Source organism: Sebastes umbrosus, chromosome 12, assembly GCF_015220745.1.
Source record: "Sebastes umbrosus isolate fSebUmb1 chromosome 12, fSebUmb1.pri, whole genome shotgun sequence".
In the NCBI taxonomy this organism is placed as follows: Eukaryota; Metazoa; Chordata; class Actinopteri; order Perciformes; family Sebastidae; genus Sebastes; species Sebastes umbrosus.
This window is the reverse complement of record NC_051280.1, coordinates 23,103,103-23,126,641: the sequence shown is the minus strand read 5'-3', so window position 1 is coordinate 23,126,641 and position 23,539 is coordinate 23,103,103. Positions and strand designations below refer to the sequence as shown.

The following is a 23,539-nucleotide window of genomic DNA, read 5'->3' as shown; positions in this document are numbered from 1 at the left end:
ACAATGTACAGTAAATATGCACTTCCAAAGAAGAAGTAGAAACAGGAAAAAGGTGAAAACCTCATTGAATTGTCATTTGACAAAAAAACTGTAACATAAAAGCCTGCTTTGGTAAAGCAGTATTCAAATGCACCGTCACTATATAAAAGATGATTATCGCATTCATGAGTTAAAAATGACAAAACAGATGTGACATTTTGACATTCTCACATCCTTTTTTTTTTTAAGGGTGGGGAGCAGAAGGAAAAACAAAAGGTTTGATTGTGTAATACTGAACACTTTCTATGTTCATACAGTGATGAAATACTGAGACGCGTGTGGCAGAACCTTCATCTGCAAAGTGCAAAGGCCTGATCAGCACAAGTACTGTAACATGTTCATTTGAGATTGAGCGTGGCAACTCAAGAGATTCTCTCCAATTAAAGAAATTAGCTGTTATGTGTCTATTGTTAAAACAAGCTGCATAAAGCATAAAAATAAAGGGAACATTTATTACTTAAATCCGTTTGTATTTGGCTTAATAACAACACTGCTTCTGCCGCAATTGTAAAAAGATGATGCAGTCTCTGAGGAAACACAAGGTGGTGAAATCGAGAGAAAAAAAAAAAACTTTTGCGTCTTCTCTGGACAAAGACAACAGGAAGCAGGCCTGCCTGTGACCGAAACGCTGGGACTTACTAACATTAAAAAATAAATAATTAAAATTGACCTAAAAACAAAAATATATATATTCATATTCTACAATCCGCGACTTCACCATTTACTGAAGAACAAGAAAAACCTGCAGCAACGGGAGGATGGAGGACACATACGGAATCTGCTCTCCTTGACCGGGGCGGGACACGCTGCTGTACGTCTACTGTACACGCTGCAGCCCGGAGGCCTCACAGCTGATGAAGACGAGTACCGTGACACGGATGAGCCGAGAGGAAGAGAGGTGGAATGAGAGGGATGCTTAAACTTTTGGGGCTCACCTGCCAGAGCTGGTAAACTAAAAACAAAACCGCCCCACGATTCAAATAATTTAGACTGACCAAAATAATCTATATACATTTTTCCTGATACTTTCAATGGTAGTTAGTGTAGAGAATCTTATACAGCTTAATCTTGACCTCTCGCCTGATGTGAGCAGCCACATGGGAATAACACACACACACACACACACACACACAGCCACTCTGTGTAAAGCTGCTTACATGTAACAAGCAGAAAGAACCTGCTTCATAGAGTCACTAATATAATTCCCTTACAAAGACTTTACAGAGAAAACTTGAGTCAGTATATCACCAAATACTCAACTGTTGTGTCTCAAAGTGACACCAGTCTGTGTGGCAGGTGACCCGCGCTGATTTATCTACCGTCAACTGGCTTGGCAAGTGTTAATTTTGGACCCTGGACAGGCAGTAAAAAAGTGAATGAATGAATGGACACATGGTGGGTGGGGATGGATTGGGGGATGGATTGGGGGTTGGGGGGCTGCTGCAGCTTGTTAAAAAGCACAGTAAAAATCTTTGATATTTACACTGAGGAAAAGTGAATACATTCAGGCAGCAAAAAGGAGGAGGACGGCCTCTCCCCTGTACGAGGTACGTTTGGCACTGCTAATACTCAACCCATCCCCGAACGCTCTCCATCAAATGGTCCTCTTTTCATTCCTTTCTCGCCTGTGCCTTCATCAAGTCAGCCAGTGAGTCAAGCTAAATCCTGACATCTGTATGTCAACTTCCGCTCTTTACTATTCATTCATTCATTCGTGTGATACTTCGGGGGTTGAAGTGGTAAACGTTGAAGCGCAGGGCCGGCAGGTAGCTTTCCTGCGACCGCCCCCCCCCCACCCCTCCCCCCGCCCCCCGCCCCCCCTCGATAAGACAGGAAACCGGGCAGATCCAGTCCTCCCTGTGTGTCCACCCCCTCCGCTCCCTGCTTCAATCAGCAGGAGTCTTTGGTTCAGAAGGCACATGTGTGCATCTCTCCGCAGAAACCCTCCCGTATTGTTTGTTTTTTTAAATAATCTCCTTCGATATGAAAAACCCAGACAGTGTGCAGGCCACCCGGGTTCTAAAGGGTTCTTTCTCCCAGAGTCAACCCATTTCTCAGTTTTCCTGTTTAATAGTCCTTTTAGGGAAGGCAGAAGGAGACTGTGGGCGTGGGTGTAAACTCAGATACCGTTGGTCAGGTCTGTGATGATGTTGGCCTTCACCAGCTTGCGGAGGAAATCCTTCTCCTTCGATATGTTGTGTGTCCACGACTGTGGGAAGAAAAAAAAAACAATTCAGAGTGATACAAAAAGCAACCCATTCGGTACTTATTCCAAAAGTATCGCTATATGCGATGAAACCTGCAGGTTTTTCCTATTCCCAGTGTCGATACGTGTGGGTGTTCATGTGTGCATAAATATGAGTAAAGCCACACTGGGTCAGCTTTCCTCCCCGCTGTGCTGTGAGGATTCAGTCCAGTGGGCCGACGTGTAACCAGAGCCGGTGGTTCCTGTGTGGTGCTTTGGGATGCCGAGACCAAGGAGCAGCCAGAGAGCAAATGAAGGAGGCAAAGGGTGGAGGAAGAAATGTACAGGAGGGAATAAGAAGAAGAAGAAAAAGTGGAGATCTACAGGAGGTTGGGCCCTGCAGCTGCCTCTGCAGGTTCAAGACTCTCCTACGGGCTCTAGGCCTGTCTGGGACGGACCTCCTACCACTACGTGATGGGTCACAGCAGGTCCAAAAAGAACAATAGGCTACAGTTTATTGGAAATGAACTTAAGAAACAAGGCTGTAATGTTTTAAGTCCAACTGAAATACATTTTTGCTGTCAAAAATCCTGATAAATTGATATTCAAATGTACAAAAAGAGAGACATCAGAATTTAACCCCGGAGCCTCTGGGATGGCGGGTGTTGTGTTTGATTGACAGCTGAGCTGGTAGGGGCGCAGACACACATACAAAAATTGAGCGCTGGTAAATATAGCTTACAAGTCAAGGATTGAAAGTGCTTTAGTTTGCAGTGAAGAATAAGGAGCAGCACCATTTAGCATCCAAACTGTGTGATGTTAATATTTGCAGGCGAAGGTTTCGCTGTTCAATATGTTACATCTGGCTAGCTAACTACCTAACTAAACGGACATCAGGAGTGCAAGTTTCCCCTTGTCTGGTTGCTAGAAAGCTAAAGTGCAACACAAGACACCACCTGGAGAGCTAATGTGGTTTGCGGTTCACAGTCTGTGGCTCTTTTTGTGTTAAGTCATGGCTGCTGTCTGGCTGTTAGTCAAAGTCACCATCAGCCACTGATAGAACAGTGACGATAAAACACTGGTTGCAATTAAGTTTAAAATAAAATGGCATGTTGACTTTGTCAGAAAAAAAGCATACAGACTGTTATATGCAGACAGAAGGCAGAAAGAAAAGCAATTGTGTCCATTGTCCTTGGGGGCAGCAAAAACAAGCTGTAAACGCAACACTGGCCAAATCTCCATCGCAAAAACAGATTTTATCTCAATGGATTTTATGTGGTTAAATAAAGGTTAATAATAATTACAATATTTGTGTGTCACTACAAGCAACCCTTTTCACATTCAAGTGGTCATTTGATCCATTGTTGATGTAAAAATATTGATCATTGCAGCTTTAACTAAATCATTTCATCAGTAAGTTTGATCAGCTCTGAGATAAAAGGATTGAGGACAATGGAGCGTCTCGTACACCACAGCAGATGACCTCAGTATCATCACACCGTCTAAACTGATGTACGTGACATTTTATCATCAATTTCTGTGTATCTCGTCTAATTACACAATTTCCGTGGAGTTTTAAAACGTCCCTCCAGATAGGAAACAGGGCAGCGGAATAATACGTGGATCATTTCTCGTTGTTCCAGAAAATCAAACCCAACAGCCCCAGGGAGTGGCGGTGGTTAAAAGTGTTCCAAACAAAAAACCTATTCCCATTAATTAGCCATGTGTGGCTGATGATGACAATGTTGATGAAGATGATGATAATAAATGCCAAAGGGTTCACTGGGAGTTTAGACAAAGGTTATCATCATACTGAGCTCATGGTTTACACACGTCAGCACGCGGGTGACATCTTTGATTCCACTTGGTTTCAGTGTAAACACCGAGAAGAAGACGGGACTGATGGAGAGGAGGGAGATCCGTCACGAGGGCGTTTAGAAGATGATTGTTAGAACGACGCACTAACAGTTAGCATGTTGATACAGCGACTGATGAAAGACCGGCGCCACTTCGGACGGGGGAAATTACTGATTTAACCTTTTGATGTTTTCATTCTTCTGTTTTAGTTTTTATTTTGTTTCAGAGTTTTTAGTTTTGGTGTAGTTCATAGTTTCATGTTCTCAGTACTCTTAAAGGGAGATGAAACAAGTTCAAAATATACATTATGCATAACATATGCACAACACTGTGCTTCATTAAACACCCTGATGACCACAGATATAAATGAATACAGTAGGATTTATTTTACTTATGTATTTCATACCTTAGCCACCTAAACTTCTGCACCATAAAATTATATACCCTAGATATATTTGTCTATATTTTAGCCATAATCTTATTTAAATTTAGTTAATAATAATAATAATAATAATAATAGCTTGGATTTATATAGCGCCTTTCAGTTAAAGAGGACCTATTATGCTTTTGTGCTTTCTCCCTTTCCTTTAGTGTGTTATTTAGTTCTTTTGTGCACGTAAAAGGTCTGCAAAGTTACAAAGCCAAAAGTCTCTCGGAGTTACTCTCACCCACAGAAACACTGCTCCTAAACTGCCTGAAACGCCTCGCTTGAAGTCCCGCCTTTTCTTCCGTAACGTGGTGATGTCACTAAGTAACACATTTGCATAATACCTGCCTAGTGGCTAGTTAGGCTCTCCCTCAAACAAAGCTAGTTAGAGCGGAGCTGGAGCAAAGTCTGAAGAGTTTGGTTCGGTTGACCAATCACAACAGAGTGGATCAGCTGACCAATCAGAGCAAACTGGGCTTATTTTTTTTTAAACATTTTAGTTTCCTTTGTTTTATCATCTTTATTCTGGTCTGAGTAAAGAATAATGCTTATTTACCAGTCATTTAGGTTTTTACTTGCATGTTTACAATAGTAGAAGTTTCAGTCAAATGTAATCATCGCCAAAAGGCCTCTGATATAAGATACTGTTACATAGCCACGACACAAAACGACAGGTGCTGTAATTATGTTTTGTTTCAATTTTTTTTTAAGTTAAAAGCAATATAAATCAGTTTGGTTTTTTTTAAACCGACATCCGAGCCAAACCACAGCATATTTTAACTACAATTATCATACATAGAAAATGCACAACATGACACCACAAGACATTTCCCCTCCCACCTTCACAGTTTTAACAGCACCACAGGGCCTGTTATTAAACTCTCTAAATATCTGAATAACCTCATCTGTCAGAGAACAAAGAGCCGATCAACACGAGAGACGGATCCAATTAGTGCAGCTCCACTTGAATACAAATACAAAAGCTGAGAGATGTTCAATTCATGCACAGTTCTGATACTAATATTACCATCAGACTGAACAGTGAGGGCTTTGTAGTGAATGTATTTTGGCTGTAGGCCAGGTCACCTCTCCCCTCCACAGGACTGGTGGTCCCTCCTCATCAAACATTACGCTCATTTGTTTCTCCAGTTATTCTCCGAAGCCAGAAAATATTGTTCTCATTCGCATGGAGAGAATGTCGTACCAGATTTCAATTTGAAAATCTGGTCATTTAAGAGCGCTTTGAGGATTAAGCTTTGTAGAACACAACAACAGATTTTGAGAAACACGTGCTGTGCTCCGGAAACTCACCTCTTTGATGGCGGACATCTTGACGGTCTCGTAATAGTGCAGAGGTGCGTGTGGCGTGTTCATGTCGTAGCCGAAACCAGCCACCGCCACCTCGTCACAGTTATGCAGTGCCATCGTTATAGCAACTGTTCCCAAAGTTGGAATGTTCTGTAGTAAAAAAAAAAAAAAAACACAAAAATGCAGGCTGTCAGAACATCACAGCGCGCACACACACACACACACACACACACACACACATACATCGGGAACACATGTTGATATAAAATGTATTGAGACCAACACATGGATTAATATTGACAAAAACATGTGCAGTATCATTGTTTTCAGACAATCTTGAAACTGATGATGGTTTGTGACACTAGCTCAGAGACAGATGTCCGATCCCTCTCATGTATCTGCTTCCCTCCCTCCTTCGTACCTCTGTCTTTGTTCTGCTCCACTGCTGCTAACTGACTTTGAGCACTTGGTGATTAACTATTACCTTTAAGACGCGACCCCTGCAGACCCCTGCTACGATACACTGATCTACAGGGTTGAACTGTGCTTCCTAACCGCCTGGGGCTGCCAGAGATCTGGGGGGTACAGGGGGCTGTGTGTGGATGTTAGAGAACAAGAGAGGGGGAAAAAAAAAGAGTGTGTGTGTGTGTGTGTGTGTGTGTGTGTGTGTGTGTGTTAGGAAAAAAAGTGGGTGCAGAAGAAAGAGTGGAGGGAGGCCCCATTTAAATCATTACCCTGATTTGCAGCCCTCAGGGTAGGTGGAGCTGAACCAGCAGCTGGCCAACCCCCTACTGCGTGTTCTAATACAGATTAATTTACACACACATTCACACACACACACACACACTCAACATAAACACTGGTATAACAAATAGGCCTCCTCATTAATTTCCACATACATAAACATAAACTATGATGGTCACAAGATAGACAGGAAAGTGTTCTGGGGAAACAATGTGCCAAATCATACAACTCTGCAGCCTGTATTGTATGAGACAGCACTGCAGACACCAACACAAATGACCAACACACTCTCACACACACACACACACACACAGGCCAGATGCCCACATGTTGAACACATGTTGCAGAGTGGAGTTCATGCAGGGGTGTTCTGGTGGCCCCAGAGGGCAGAGCTACGGTGATACACTCCTCATGTCTTCTCCAATTCTCTAACAATATTCTCCTTTACTTAGCAACAAATCACACATACGCAAAAGTTCATAATACATGAATATAAACATCATCATTACTTTATATTTGTCTGTACTCTGGTTGCTGGTCAAGACCTGATTCGGCAGTCTCATGCCCAGACAAACATGTTCCACGAGCAGAGCACATACATCAACTTTGAACACTGAATAAAAACAATAACGTACTGTAGAACTCAAACTGGACCAGGGTTGAAGCAGGTATTCAACATTTCTGCAATTTCAATAATCATAAATTGTTTGGAATCTCCTCTTAAATCTACTTTTATTCTCCCTCTTTTAATTTGAAAATGGTGGAGGTTATGCAGTCATATTGAGGTAAAGAACCTCCTCCAGAAACAAAGATTAAAGTACAAACTAGGGCTGTGTAGTGCGTTAACACAAATTAGTTTCAACGGCAATAATTTCTTTAACTCATTAACGCAATCGATCTTTCGGAGGTTGTTGCAGGCTCAGTTTTAAAGCTAGAGTGAAGATACTGGTATCATATGAAATTAGAAAACCTAAGGAATCCAGTGTCTTCCTTGTCACGAAAGAGATTAAATAAGGCTCCAAATTTACGCTAACTTTTGGCGAGGAAAAACTGTCATGGCCATTTTCAAAGGGGTGAAAATGGGTTCTATGGGTACCCACGAGTCTCCCCTTTACAGACATGCCCACTTTATGATGATCACATGCAGTTTGGGGCAAGTCATAGTCAAGTCAGCACACTGACACACTGACAGCTGTTGTTGCCTGTTGGGCTGCAGTTTGCCATGTTATGATTTGAGCATATTTTTTTATGCTAAATGCAGTACCTGTGAGGATTTCTGGACAATATTTGTCATTGTTTTGTGTTAATTGATTTCCAATAATAAATATATACATACATTTGTATAAAGCAACATATTTGCCCACTCCCATGTTGATAAGAGTATTAAATACTTGACAAATCTCCCTTTAAGGTACATTTTGAACAGATATAAAATGTGTGATTAATTTGCGATTAACTATGGACAATCATGCGATTAATTGGATTAAATATTTTAATCAATTGACAGCCCTAGTACAAACATACTAAAGTAAAGTCCAACTCAAGAGCAGATCATACATATACAGTACTGTCGTCATCCAGCCTTGGCTTCAGCGTGGTGCTACAGATAATGATCATTCCAGCACAATGTCTGTGCTGTGTGTAGAATATAAATGTAAAATACTTGCAGCCAAAGTCTGACTCGACTCATCCAGCATACAGATTTCTCAGTTCAATGGTTTCCCTTGAAAAACACAATGTAACTGCTGGGTGTGTGTGTCTTTCTCATGTTTCTGTTACATTGATGCCTGTGTGTGTCTTACCCCTTTGCCCATGAGGCCGTTGTTGAAGGGCAGGCCTATGAACTGGAAGGCAGCCTCCTGAATGAAGTAGGGATTGAGGATTCTCATCTCTGTCGGCTCCCGAGGCACGTAGTGAGCCACCGACTTCCAAAAACCCTCTGTACCCCTCTGATGCATTGGCGAGGAAATAGATAGCATAGGGGGAAAAAAAGAAAAATATGAATTAGTAGTTTTCAACATCAATACTGGACTGTTTTGTCTCTGCAAGGCCAGAGTCATTCACGTGATGCCACCTCCACGGTTTACCAACCCAACATCAAAGTGAGATTATCCTTCGTAACGCTGACATAAAACACAGAAGCCAACCAGAAGCCAGACCCCTACCAGCACTGATTAGGGAAATGGCTTTGGGCTTTTAATGGATGGAGTCAGGGTGAGGGGCTCGCAGGACATCAGTAATTATGACTCCCGGTAGGAGGAGAATCAAGCAGTGGGTGAGGGGTGCAGCTGCCTTGGAGTGATGAGTGCTTTACAGGTTTCATTAGTTGTAGGGAAAAAGTGCTTGGTATGGATTAATATGAAGGATCGTATTATTTAAGCACAATATTGTTATTACAATTATTTGCATTTATCAAGTTGTTTCCACCTGACTTTAACCCAGACAACAGAGAGAAAAATGACAGATAACTTAAAAAGGGTGATGATTATGATGATTCTCCCAGACTTTTCCATCAGAAACTTACTGCCTCTTGATTACAGCGTCTGCGACCCTGACAGACAAAGTTGCACATTCAGTGGCTTCAGTGTTTGGTCAGACTTGATGAAGGAGTTTGCTTTATGTTGCATGATTTTTAATTGTGGAAAATGGTGGTTAAATATTCAGTATGCAACAATTTTTTTAGCATCATTAGGCAACATTTTCAGGCTTTAAAAAATCTATATCTAAATACTTTGGCCAATCACAGGTCATTTCAGAGAGAGAGAGCGTTCCTATTGGCTGTGCTCCGGCTGGTGGACGGTGCTTGGTATTTCCTCAACTGATCTCAACATGGCTGCCAGGTCACAAACGTTCTCATTTTACAACTAAACAGTACACTACAAGATGTTTCTGAAAACATTTGAGGAGAGAAATAGGCATTACAGTAACAGAATATTGATTAATATTTGATCAGCGCTGCCTAGTTTGACCGTTTGGTCGGAAGCTGGTCGGCAGACTCCAGATCAGCTCTGACTGGTTACCTGTCTCATGCACTACTGTCAGGATATAGCGATCGTTTTATAAAAACAACTTATATATTCATATTCGCTCCATTTCTACCCACTGCAGCTTTAAATCTACATCAAGTATCTGCTGGTGTTGTGTCCCTATCAAACATCCATGGTTAAATATGGCATTTGAAAGGAAATGGTTCAAATCACTCCTTGACCTGAGGGTGTTTTGCGACACCTACGGTCGTATCATTACACAAGGCAATTATCATCAGTCGCTAGGGCAACCTGTCAGACAGGCCGGGAGAGCCATCTCAATAATATTATGCAACCCATGCACTTCCAACTCACTCATACCAGAACAGACACTATTTATTAAGAAATTCATAAAAAGTTACCCTTGAAAAATGATGGTCTCTATCATGCTAATTACCACGATTACACCTCCAACAAATCAGTCCTCTTTAAAACTTTACTTTCACTGATGAACGAACGTGTGACCAACTCGCAGTGCGTGATTGACTCGCCTGACAGTGCGACTTCCTAAAAGGCATGAAGCCAATACGGTCAGCAGATGTAAATGGGAATCACCTGTTCAAATAGTCGCCTGGCCGCCTTTGATACAGCAATGCACGACTGTGTGTGTGCGTGTGTGTGTGTGTGTGTTTGTGTGTGTTGGCAGAGGCAGTAGCAACAAGTCTGCTGGCTTTGTGGCTTCAACAGTGGCGGCTCTTTTTGAACGTGGGCCCGGCTCTGTGCCTTTCGGCAAGCTGCGACAGGAACAGCAGCTCATCTCTCCTGTCAACACAGCTTGTGTTTGCCAGGAATCTATTTAGCAGCGCTGTTTGGATGTGTGCGCGTCTGTGTACGCCGAATAAAAGAGAGTGATGCATTTTTTTTCTTTTATTCTTGGAAGGAGAGAAGCTAATGACACACAACACACACACACGCCCCTCCGCTTTACACGGCAATGACCCGACATGTACACGTATACGCAAATGTCACGGGGGCGGGGATCTTTTTGAAGACAGACAACTGGCAAAAGTACAGGTGGCTCTGAGAAAAGTACGAGCGATTAGTAGGTAAGGATTCAGGCCTGTCAGGAGGGAGGGGGTTGTGGGTACTGTTATGCGTTTAGGAATGTGGGAAGTTGCTTACATTAAAAGGTCACCAACTCAAACCTCCACCAGTTAGGATGGACAGGACAGGGAAAGGTAATGAAAACACCCTTGTTTAGCTCTCAAACTATCTTATTTATAAGACATCTTTAATTAACTGGTTAAATAATGGTTTAAACAAACTTGTACATTATGAGCAATGATGTAAATGTTCGTCAAAGACTGTTAAACAACCAGTACAACAAGTAGTACTCAAAGCTCAAAGCAAATAGCCTCAAGGGAACAGGATGTGGCTTCAACTGCGGGCTGACCGCTAACCTCTACGTGAGTGTGTATTAGTTTGTCGGTGGCATTTTGACCATTACAGAACAGGAAGCCGCAGAGTGCTCTTACACCACGTACTCACCGAGCCGACACACACACACACACGCCCAAAGGTGAACAGAAGTGTGCGGCTTTGGGAGTTCGGGCCGTCGCTGGGCTGTGGTCAGAGAGGAAATGGCTGTTTCCCCTCTCCTACGACAGCTTTATGGTTAAATTGGTCTGGATTATTAGATTTAAGTGTGTGCGCGAGGCGTGTGTGCTCCAATAAAGCACCTGTTAAAACAACCTTGAACTGGGAGAGTTAATTGTTTCCAATGCAAGGAGATATACCGTAGAGAGGTCGACGTCACTCAGTCAGAAGAAAGTGAACGGAGACGTTACAATTCCACTTGTGGTCAAGTTTCCATCCCAATTTAGCGCAGAAGGAATTAATGCATGTTTCCATCCAATATGGTTATGCGAATATTAGGGAGCTTCACGGACAGATGGTGCCGCTAATTCTCCAGTCAGGTGCCATTAAACCATCGTCAGAGTAAGTCTTCAGTAGGTCTGTGTATGAACACTGGATTTTTTGCAGTGCACACAGGCAGAACAGACAGTAGGAGGAGGAGCAGGAGATGTTCGCTGTATATGACAAAAAGTGTATTGGATTAGAATCACAGATTCTGCCTTTAAATAAGCATATGTATTATTGTCATTAAAAAATTTAAATTTAAATGACGGGTAATAATAGATTATGACGGAATATTTACAACCCTCCGCGTTAAAATGACGGACAACAAGAAAGTCTAACGCGACAACTGAGCCAGATAAATATGTCTTGGAGTAAAGACATCATCCACTCTCATGACAACATAGAAAATGTCCATTTTCGTTGCGTTGCTTCCCAAGTGTTATTGATGCAAACTGAGGTACTATTAACGCATCACTCTGAGAAGACTAATACCATGAAAGCACTCAGTTTCTTTATGTCACTGTTGTCGGTTACAACAGAAGCTTCGAAAAGGGCTAAGTGTATTTGTCTAGTAATTTCACAGCTGTAGGAAAATCACAGCTATACAAACCATCACCAAAGGAGTTTAAAGCGCCGGATTAGAGCAAGACAATGTCAGAGGGCGAAGAGAAGACCTGCTCTAAGCCAAGACAAGTGAGGGATTAAATGTAACGGAAAAAGTGATGAGAACTGAAAGATACAGGAGAAAAGAACGATGATGAAATTAGTGCTAAAATGGAAAATGTAAGGAAGGCATTAGATTCCCCTCATATAGCTGTGCTCAAAACATCTAGGCGCGATTTAATTCAAGTAGAAAACTACTAAAAATGATGAGAAAAGTAACGATGGACTAGTGGTGGTGAAGACATAAACATGATGACATCTTTTTCCAGTTGCAGAAAAGTTAAAAAAATGCACAGATGCACTTAACTCCACAAAATACCTAAATAAGAAACAGCTTGGTTTAGAGCATGGACTTGTCATCCAACCTTGCATTTATGGTTTTCAGTGTGGTTTGGTTTCAGTGTGGCCAATGAAACTTAACGCACCTTCAAACTAAGATGTTTCTATGCACTGAGCGAAGCAGAGAGCTCAACTTATAGTTCCCGAGGGACTGAGTGAAAAGTGTAGAAATGTGGAGCGCTGAGCAAAACTGTAACGTGAGAGCAAAGAACAAAAAGTTTCACATCTGCTGGGTTACTACAGTGTAAACAAACACAGACAAACCTCAGCTTTCTGTTCGCCACAAGTAGTACGTTTTGACCTTTCTTGTGTGTTCTCCAGAATAATCCCGTAATACGACTGCAATGACACAGATGTTCGTCCTTCCTTGGCAAGCAGCCGTCGTACAATTCGTCTCTATCTGGCTGTCTGAGGATGTGGTTGATGTTTACGAAGAGGATGACTCAAATGAGGTGGACTGGATTCCGGAAGGTAGACTTAGAGCAATTTAGACACAAAAACGGCAGCTCCGAACTGCTAACGATCCCAATTAAGCTCGTTCTGGAGGTCATTAGCGATGTGTACATGTTGGACCTTTTGAGTTTACGAGTTGCAGTGTCTCACCACATAAGTGGTCCACTGAAGAGGAACCATTTCAGAAAGAATGTTTGAAAGGAGCGAGAGGTTTTCCAAAGCAGCTGGTAAATGCTGACATGCACAGCGGGGGGATTACTGTTTCGAAAATCCTAGAGGTAAAATTCTGAACAGCTTTTGGTTATTTTATTGCCGTTTGTTCGCCAGCAATCTGAAGCATTCGCCAATTTGTCTTTGCTTTTCTTGACACATACCAAGACCTCTGCCCTCATTGAGGTCATGGTGGTTTCTCTTTTCCTGGCCTCTCTTAGGTTATCCAGTGTGTGAAACCCTCGTCTCCACACTCCCATGACGGCGAACAGGGAAAACAGTGCCAAAGCTTGACAGCATTGTGACACTGAAGACTTGTATGTGCAACATGGTGTCACTGGCAGGGCCTGCTGGTATCTGACTAAAAAACTAATTAGTGCCTCTAGCGACGCATTTCTGGCATGTCAAAGTGCTCCTTAAACTTGCATCAACACTTAAAGCTGCAGTCGATCACACACAAATATGATGAAAAAACGTTTAAAAGTCTTGTGACTATGTCCTGACAGTAGTGCATGAGACAGGTAATCTGAAAAAAATCACGAGCCTCGTTCTCACGGCTCGCAAAGCTTGTAAATTCCAATCAAACTGTCAAACTAGGCAGCGCTGATCAAATATGAATCAATATTCTGTTACTGTAATGCCCATTTCTCACCTCAAATGTTTTCAGAAACATGTTGTAGTGTACTGTTTAGCTGTAAAGTAAGGAAGTTTGCTCCAGCCTGTGGGCGGGGCTTGGTTTTGATTCATATTTGATCAGCGCCGCCTAGTTTGACCGTTTGATCGAAGTTCACAAGTGATTGACAGCTGCTCAGAGACGGCAAGGCTCCAGCTCGGCTCTGATTGGTTGTTTTGGTTCGGGCTCAGCAGAATCTTGCATATGCCATTAGGAGCAATACAATAGGAGGGGGCAAAGTAACATGATTTTTTTCACAGATTATCTGTCTTATGCACTATTGTCAGGATATAGTGACAGTTTTATAAAAATAACTTTTTTAACTATCCAACATCCGCTGCATCAGAACCCACCACTAAAAGGAACCCAGAGTACAGGGGCGCATTACAGAAACGTCTGACATCCTATCTTATCTGAGTTTAGGATGACATTTAGGATTTTGGTATAACAGAAACATGTTTCCTTACTGCATTTAGCAAAAAATCCTATCTTATCTTAGGATGGGATTTTAGCTATATTACAGAACCGTCTTAACTTTGGGATTTCTCAAGTTAGGAATCCTAAATTAGGATGGCGTAGACCCCGTCCTAAATTAAAAAACAACTGCCAAAAATGGTAGCAGTACTGTTGTTAGGTCTGTATGGCAATGACATTGAAGACGGAGAACAACATGAACACTGAAATATGATTGAAAGGCTACTCAGACCGTATGATGACGCATTCATGGGTACATATCGACAGCAAAGATGATTCATTCATTCATTAATAAAAAAAAAGGTGGGGTTTCCTCTCCTCCACCGACACCATTAGTACATCCAAAAACTCGTAGCTAAAATTGAACACCTATCTTTTTGTGTCCATGATAGCAAGCTGGCTAGCCAGTGACAAGTGAGAGCCATTGATATTATGGCTTATCCATCTTGAGTAGCTGACTGGTACATTCTAATCAAAGACACAGCCATGACAGGAAGAGTGCCGGTTTAAGAATCAAATTTACAGTTATAATTAGGATTTCTTAAGTTAAGATGAGACAGGAGGTCTGAGACAGGAAAGGACACAGCCATGAGGTATTGCCTCGGTAGGATGTTTCCTATCTTTGAACCTTTAGTTAAGAAAGGACAAGTCGTTTGGATATTTTGCTGTAATGAGGACCGAGGTCTGAGTGTTAATCATTGCAGCGTAGGTAGGTGACTCATTTTTGAAACACAACACTCATGGTAATCAGTGACATCCGGACCCTATGTTAGTCACTTGGATCATGTTCAAAATCCATGTTTACAAGTATGTAAATGTTTATGAATGCATGTATGCATGCTACTTTGGGCTTCTGCACAGATGTTAGGGCTTAAAAATCGAGCCATATAGCCGTTATTTCTGTCCCACGGTGCGTCGTCGGTGATAGAGTTACAATAAACTTGTTTGGCTAAAATGACATGTCTATAAACTGAAAAAAAAAAACCTGGCTGTTACACAGAGATTAAGAATAGGAAATGCTTCCTAACAATATTCTTGCAGGAAGGAGATCATTTGGGAATTTGTAAATGATGTGAAGCAACTGGCTATTCTGGTAATTCCTTGCTCAATTTCACGCATTGCCTAACAGACGTGCAATGTTTTTAAAATACCGGCTTCACCACAATATTTTGATACTTCTGAGTAAGAACCCCTGGCTGTATTTCTATAAAAAGGAGAAGTACTCCCTTCTTCAGATTGTCTCCATCCATCATTTATCTCTCTAGGCCGCAGAGAGCAGGGAGAGCTCCTGTAAACAAACAGGAGAGATAGAACACCGGCACTCCACCTTGGAACCCCGTGTTTACCACCGGCTGTATATCCTTCACTGGCTCTGTTTGAAAATATCCCCGCATATACAAACAACCGCGGCTGTGTGTGCATGAACCGTGAGCACGCGCCTTGCATGGGGGCAAAAATCAAAAACTAGACAAATAGGGAAAAAAACAAGAATATCGACAATTGTGGAAATCGTGTTTGAGCACATTTGTAAACAGCATGTAACTGGGCAATCAACCAGGCGGGTGCGTATGTGGGGTCGGACTTTACAGCGGAGTGACAAAGTCGGAGTCGTAATCACGTAGACCTGCGGTAATGAGGGATTAGGGAAGCTGGAAGCTGTAATTGTATATGTAGTAGACGGCTTCACTCATCTAAAATGCGAGACACATTCAGAGAGAGAGGGAGCTGCTTCTGCGAGATCTGAGGACCGAGGTCAAGTTTGCAAATCTGGAATTCGTGCGCGTGTGAGCGAGAGGACGTTTTTGAGTGTGTGTTTGTGAGAGTGTACAAAAACACTAAATAACAGATTGGGAAATTGCCTCGCTAATTTATATTCTGTTCAGCGATCCAAGAGCCGCGCTGTAGGCATTTGAAAAAGGCAACAAAAGCGCACGATAGTCTGCTGAGCACTCTCACTGGATGAGTCACTTGCGGCTGCACAACAACTGCGCACCGCCCACTAACCTTTTATAAGAAGAAGAAGAAGAAGAAGAAGAAGAAGAAGAAAATACAATTTCTTTCATAACCGCAGAAGGAGAGTGAAAAGGGTTTGCATCCCTCGCAGCTGTGAGTGTGCAGGTTACACAAAGAATTCCCCTGCTAGACCAAGAGACGTAAAAAGCTCCCAAAGGACAGCTGTCCTAAGTTACATTACGTCTCCCTCCGGGATGGACTAAATGGATATAAAGCAAAGCGAGGGGATGCTTTGCTGCTACTTGGTGAGGATTTCCTGCTGCATATCCTCTCAAACCAAGTTGCCTTTTATTGATTTGTCTAGTAATGAGGGGAAATTTGTAAAAAAATAAATAACACATTAATGACTCACTGTTTTAGGAAATGTGTCCCTGAGTTCACAGAAGGCACAGGTACATACACACAAACACCTCTTCATGTTTATGTTTCCATTAGTCTGATACAATGAAGCTAAGATAGCAGTCTTTTAACAGTTCCTTTCATGTTAGGGTTTTTTCCATAGTAAACAGATATTGTTGCCCTGGTAACGGGTCATCATTTGTCTCTGCTTTTATGCTACTTGTGTGCTAAAATCTACCCGCCACTCATTTCCAAGAAGTAATCAGTAATGGCTATGATGTGTATAATAACAAGCTTTTAAATCAGCACGTACCGATAAGTGCTTTAGTAATTTAAATTAATCTAAATGATCTATTAATTTAACCTGACACATCTACATAATATGCAAATATAATTATAACACAATGAAGAAAGGGACATACAGTAGTTCCTCGACCTTCTTGACACACCAACTCGTACTCTAACAATAATCTAATGGCACAATAACGGGTACTAAAAGCAACACAGCCAAACACACCCAACGGGCCGAGGGCAGTGAGCAATCGCCAGTTATGAAAAGTGAAGCCAATGTGGAAGTGCCTTAACCTTGCATTCTTTCTAATAGCCAGCAGGGGGCGACTCCTCTGGTTGCAAAAAGAAGTCTAATTGTATAGAAGTCTATGAGAAAATGAGCCTACTTCTCACTTGATTTATTACCTCAGTAAACATTATAAACATGAGTTTATGGTCTCAATCGCTACTTTCAAGTCTTCATCAATAGAGAATGATGTTTATTTAGTAAATTATGATCCCATTTAGAGTCAAATAGACCATAAAGCAGGGTATGCTTTAGGGTGTGGCTACCTTGTGATTGAAAGGTCGCTACCACGGCGGTGTCCGGTCTGGGATTTGTCGGGTTTTCGTTTTACAACTAACTCTTTCACAGTGTGTTTTCATTTTCAGTTTTCAAAAAATGGTTTGTGTGATATATGTGTGATGTTATATGGATGTATATAAATGATTTCTCTGACAGTGACACAATGAACTGAGCTTATCTACAATGCTGTACCAAAAAGAAATGATTCTTAATGTAATGCCAACATTTAAGTGGAGTAAATTACACAGGAAAAATGGACATTGAGTGATATATTTATATGATAGTAAATCAACTACTGCAGATGTGTTTAAAAAAAAAAAAAGGCTATCCATAGGTAGGTCTTTGCACATCTGTCAGTTCTCTTCTTCCATATCATCATCAAGGCTCCGACCAAACAGCACTGATTTTCTTTTTGTTCCCTGATTTTTAACCCATGAGAACCATTCTTCCCTTCCTCAGCAGATCAAAGAGAGTCGGACGCCAGGGGCCAGATCAATTATCCCGGGCAGCCATTTCCACTGTCCTCTCCTTCTGACACACCAGAAAAATCTGGGCCCTATCAAAGGCTGAAGGGGCCATCAGCCAGCCAAGCAAGCTATTTTCCCCCCATTTTACTTTACTATTACCTTCCACTGCTCATTTTCTTTTCCCCTGCTATTATCCCTTTACCCCATTTCACTTTGTCCTCCTTTCCATCTAGCTTTCCTCTGTTCTCTCAACCTTTAATCCAACTTCACACCATTACTTAGTTTCAGCTTGACATTGTATGCCCTTTCCATCCCTTATTATAATGGTATTGTCCTTTTCTTCTTTATTTTTTCCCTCACTCATACGATTTTGACAAATGTCACCTTGTAAAAAACTCCAGCTGGCAGCTGCTCACTCAAAGTCACACAGCTGTGCTGGAAAATAAAGCAGGTTTCCCCAATTGTGGGTTGCCATATTAGACAGAGGCATCCCTTGTGAAGAATGAGGTACAAAAAGAGTTCAGCTGTGTACAACCTTTAAGGATTGTTCAAGTGTTTTTTAAATGGTTTAGCCCATTTGCTACAACATACTCACAGTAGTGAGTCAATTATTAGTTATTTTACAATAAATTGCAGTAATATTTAAATATTCATAATTTAGATATACTTTATTCTTTGGAAAATAGTCAGCACTGATGTAAAAAATAATTAAGATTTGTAGTAAAACATGTAAAAACACTGGTATGGTCCTTTAAAATACGGCTATCTTTATTAAAATATGACTACCTTTATTTTAATGACTCTATGAAGAGCTTTTTTACTAAGTACTCCCACTGCTCTGGAGTTGAATGGACTCCAAATATCTCAAAGAGATACTAGAAACTGTTCAACAAGAACAAAATGAAAGTGCTCATGGGAGCTTTTTTAGTGACAATGGATATAAAAGGACACGGGAGCCTACATTAAATAAGGCCGTCTGCCTTCTGTACTTAAAAAGATAAGGGAAAAGCCAGCTATTCAGTCTGACCCTTGTGATTAAAAGGCCATTTCACAGCCTGTCATTTAACTGCGGCACTCACGAGGTTCCGAAGGACACTCAAAAGATTCATTATGAGGTAAATTAATTATTAATATTAGTACAGCAACATCCAAACATATGAGAGAACAGGTTAAGAGGGGTACAACCTAATATACTGTACGAGAAACTGGCAAAGTATCATGACGAAAATTAACAGAGAAAGAAGAAAAAAATAACTTGTGCCTGTAGTCATTGTTTTTTCTCAACTGTCCCTTCCACATCAACGATTCAAACAATCTAGAACATCCCCATTATATACTAGAGATGCATGTCGTCCTCTTAACCCCTTTAGGAAAACGGCTTACATTTCCACAGGAAGGAATGTACAGAATGTGATCATAGGTTAGACCGCTATGTTCTGCTACAACAAAACACAGACATTAAGACACATTTAGACAACCAGAAAGTCTCTGCAGTGTAATTCAGTGTGTGCAGGTCAAAAAATAATGTGGAAGAATCTAAAATGAGAAAGAGAGCCTGATGATACACCTCTGCTCTCAGTAGCTTTGAGTGGCCATTCCTATATCTTTCGGGGGTTGTGCGTGTGTGTGTGTTTAATATGTTTAAGATTTCTCAAAAAAGAAAATCTCCTTACCAGTTTCTCCTTGAAGACCATCTGTCTGAGCCACTTGAAATCCAGTGGTTTGAAAGCGGAAAAAACAAAAAGAGAGTCTTTTTCATAGTTGTCAGGCTTCTGGATAGCTCCCTCTGGATAGGTAATCCTAAGGGTGGTTTTGGTCCCCACGTCTTTGCCATAACCGCTTACTGGAGCTTCATTCAACCTGCCAGCACAAAACAAAAGGTCTTAGTGAGTGTGAGTGGGTTAAAAACAGCCCACGGTTCAGACGTTAAGCACCTGGGATGTTTTTATTTATCTATCAGCTACTGTATATGCACTTTAATAAGGCGAATCAGGATGTATTAAAGCTCTTGTTGATAACATTTTTATGTTGACGAATATTTTTTCAAAAAGAATACATCTACAGAGCCTTTAGAAAGGTGCCCAACAAAAGTATGGCTTTTCCTGAAAATAATTATTCTGATTGTGAATTAATGATTTTAATAATTTTGGCGGGTCCAAAATTGATGTTTTGTTTATCTCTGTGCAAGATATCTGACGTTCGGTTCCCACTTCTAACAAGGCTTGTGAGCCAATAGTATAACGACGTTGGTATCACGTCTCTGTGTCGTCAGTTAGTGGGGAAAAAACGGATAAATGGATGAGACTGACGTAAAGTGCTTGTTAACGACTTGTTGTGAAGTAAATGCAACATCGAGTGCAACATCTAGTGGCTGAATGTCATCAATTGCACCTTTAAATATCACAAATGGTACCGTTTCCATCCTTTTAGCTAATACACAATACTGTTGTTTTGAAGGACAAATTGCTCAGACATTCATATACTGTATTTTACGATGGCGTCATCTTACCTCACTACGACATCGTAGTCATCTATACGAGAGCCCAGAGACTTGTTGTACAGGATTCCCCCGTTGCCCACAATGATGCATCTTTTACAGCTGAGACTGCAGGGCAGGAGGGTCAGTTAGTCAAATTAACAAGTGATGGATAGACAAAAACAGGACTTCCCGTTGATGTGGGCGAGTAGCAATGATTACCTGTCCAGCTCCTCTCCAAGCCCGTAATTTTTCGTGACAGTTAAAATGCCGTCTATGATTCTCTCTGCAGAGGAAAAAAAAGAAAAAGAGAACCACCATGAGAGGACAATTAAGATTAGATTGAAGTTGTCACCTACGCTGCACTTCTTACATGAGTGTACTAAATGTAAATACTTATGTAGGTAATCGTCCACAGCAGTTTGTGTATAGATACATTGGCGGATAATTGCTTTCTTGGCAATGAATGGGAGAAAAACGATCATCAGGGTCAGTCACCTTAAGCACTCTTTATGAAGCAGTGCATCACTTCAACATCACGGATGAAGTGATGTTCGTTAATAATGAAAATTACAAAACTGAAGGCATTGCTGCTTTAAAAGATTAACAAACTGCCAAGGACTTCGACAGAGATACGGCAATCTAGGTGGTCTCAAGACAGTTGGAGAAGAACACCTCTCTCCGTTTATTCAGCCACAGATAAGGAGCGACCAATCAGCCCTCAAAAACCGTGGTGATGGGGATTACGGAGAGAAAAGAGCTGTTGTGTTCTTGAGAGGAGTGAATCAGGGAGAAACAGACATACAGGGTTCAGGATGGTATGCGTGTGTATGTAGAAACTCTCCCATAAAAGCACTCAGAGAGGAATGCTGTTTTCAAACAAGCACATTCTCCTGGTTAAGTGGGCGATGCCGAGCCTGTCTCCCTGCGTTGCCAGCACCCTTCTGATCGCAGGGCGAGAAACGGGGATGTTTAGCCATAGCGCACATTCCTGCCATGTTCTACGGGGCATTCTGCTAGAGTAATGCTTCCTGTATTAGATATTACATATATTTCTCTCTTCTCCTGACTTTTTAGACCTCTCGTACTTGTAATTTATAACCATGATGATATCCTAAATTTGCAGATTCTGGGGGCGTTATGGTACGCGTACAGGACGTTCGGTTCGGTATGTAGCTGTTTATGTCTACTGCTCACACACGCGGAACAGAACTGTAAAGTTTTGACAGCGCACCAGTTGTTGTGAGCTGTAGCAGGCTAGTTGGTTTAGCCCGGTTAGCCGGATTAATCAAGCTCAACGGACAATGATTTGTGTCAAACTGTATGCAGACACTGTTAAACTGAAGTCAGGTATATCTGTGTGGATTCACTTCAAACATTTAATTTACGACAGGGTCACCTGAATGTGTCGATTAGCCGAATTAAATAAAAACGGACTGGACGGCGAGTCCTTCTCTCCACAGCGTTCAGGCAGCCTCCCACTGCAGAGTCAGAGCATGCCAAAGTAATAACTAATGTTATGAGTGTTTATCTCTGCGTATGCAACCACACTAGATCGTAAACAATACAGAATTAAAGCATATGGTCTTAACTGTTTTGCTACAATGTGCCTCCCTTCATGTGTGCATTTTCCTCAGCATTACAGAATCAGAAATACTTAATTGATCCCCAGGAGGAAACTGGGTTACATTTACATTAGACATTTTTATTATTCATTTTTGTTATTTATTTATCTTTTATTGACATAATGCCAGTATTTGAGTGCCTGTTATAGTAAGAATTATGGCCAATGAGCATCTGTAGAATGTTTATAATTTTCAAAATAAATCAAAAAAAAAAATATTTTCTGCATTTTCTTTGTTTTCCCTACTGTACGGAAAATATACCGAACCGTTTCTCTCAAAACCGAGGTGCATACCGAATCGTGAACTTTGTGTACCCTTAGGGGTCCTACACATGCTGCGTCTAAAACTGCATGGAAAACGCCAGCTCCACTGACTAAACTAAATGCAATCAAAACTAAGATAAATGGTTTTCCAGCACCGCAAAGGCGTCACACTCGTGTTTGAGCACACCTGCTGCACGTCTACATTGACAACAATGGATTTGAGCGTTCAAAAAGACGTGGCATGTGTACAGCCCCTTACACCACTAGCAGATTCCATTACAGTTGTTACTATTTCTGACCCATAATACATTTGTAGCAATGTGGAAGCACCCTAGAAGGACTACTCGGATTTAATGATCGCAGTTAATCATCTTCCCTTTATTTGCATCCCATATGGAAAAAGAGTCTCCCTGCGTCACATTGTTAAAAAATGAGAGGCATTTTCATTGCCCTCTCTACTTCACTTAATATAATCACCATATAGCACATAGTCTGCAAAGGGGGGCCAAGAGAAACAGCAAAAGCGAGAGTAAAGGGAGGGAAAGAACAAGAGAGTTTAGACTGGGGCCTCAAAGCAGTTTGTGAGACATATTACATCCCCATTCACCCTGGCTAACGATCCTAATGATTAACCTGCTGAGGAGAGGCGAGCAGAGAAACAGCCCATTGTTTGGATGTGGTGTCGATGTCTGGCGTCAAGCATCACCCCGAGCAGCATAAACACAAGGCCGAGGACCACACCTGGATCCAAGCGGGTGAAAAGTGAAAAATCACAATGGGCAGGACTCTCTTCCAGAGGACGACTTGGAAGCTAATTGTTATAAGTACCCGAGGTAAACATTTCAGCAAAGTATGTCTCGTGGTGGAGCGGAAGACGAATGGCTGAAAGATCAGACGTTGGTCCAACATGGAACTCTTGAAATGACAAAAATCTTTACTGGTAACATGGAGGAGGGTCGGAAGCATCACGCAACGCATAAACACAGACGCGTTGTTGGGAAGAGTGTAGCCTAAACAATATAAAAGAATCATGTGATGAGAGAGTGGTATTTGTCAGGCCTGCACTTTAGTAGCCTTTTAACTCGGCATCAACAGCCATGGTAAAAAAGGGAAAAAAATATCATTTGTAGGGCTGTGTATTGGCAAAAATCTTGCGATACGATACGTATCATGATACAGGGGTTACGATTCAATATATTGCGATACTGTAGGAAAGGCAATATATTGTGATTTTTTAAATCT

General features: G+C 41.5%; 1 protein-coding gene across 7 annotated transcripts in view; it reads right to left on the bottom strand.

The window, feature by feature from the left end:
- Positions 1–469: 469 nt before the first annotated feature.
- The window catches only part of st3gal3b (ST3 beta-galactoside alpha-2,3-sialyltransferase 3b), a 57,707-nt gene continuing 34,637 nt past the window's right edge, over positions 470–23,539 (bottom strand). For all 7 annotated transcript variants that reach the window (XM_037786442.1, XM_037786443.1, XM_037786439.1 and 4 more), the window contains 6 exons: positions 20,632–20,695; positions 20,443–20,538; positions 19,607–19,793; positions 8,363–8,509; positions 5,820–5,966; positions 470–2,248 (listed from right to left, as the gene is read on the bottom strand). In XM_037786442.1, coding sequence (XP_037642370.1) covers positions 2,159–2,248; positions 5,820–5,966; positions 8,363–8,509; positions 19,607–19,793; positions 20,443–20,538; positions 20,632–20,695 — 731 coding nt within the window. In that variant the 3' untranslated portion in view covers positions 470–2,158. The remainder of the gene's footprint in view (positions 2,249–5,819; positions 5,967–8,362; positions 8,510–19,606; positions 19,794–20,442; positions 20,539–20,631; positions 20,696–23,539) is intronic.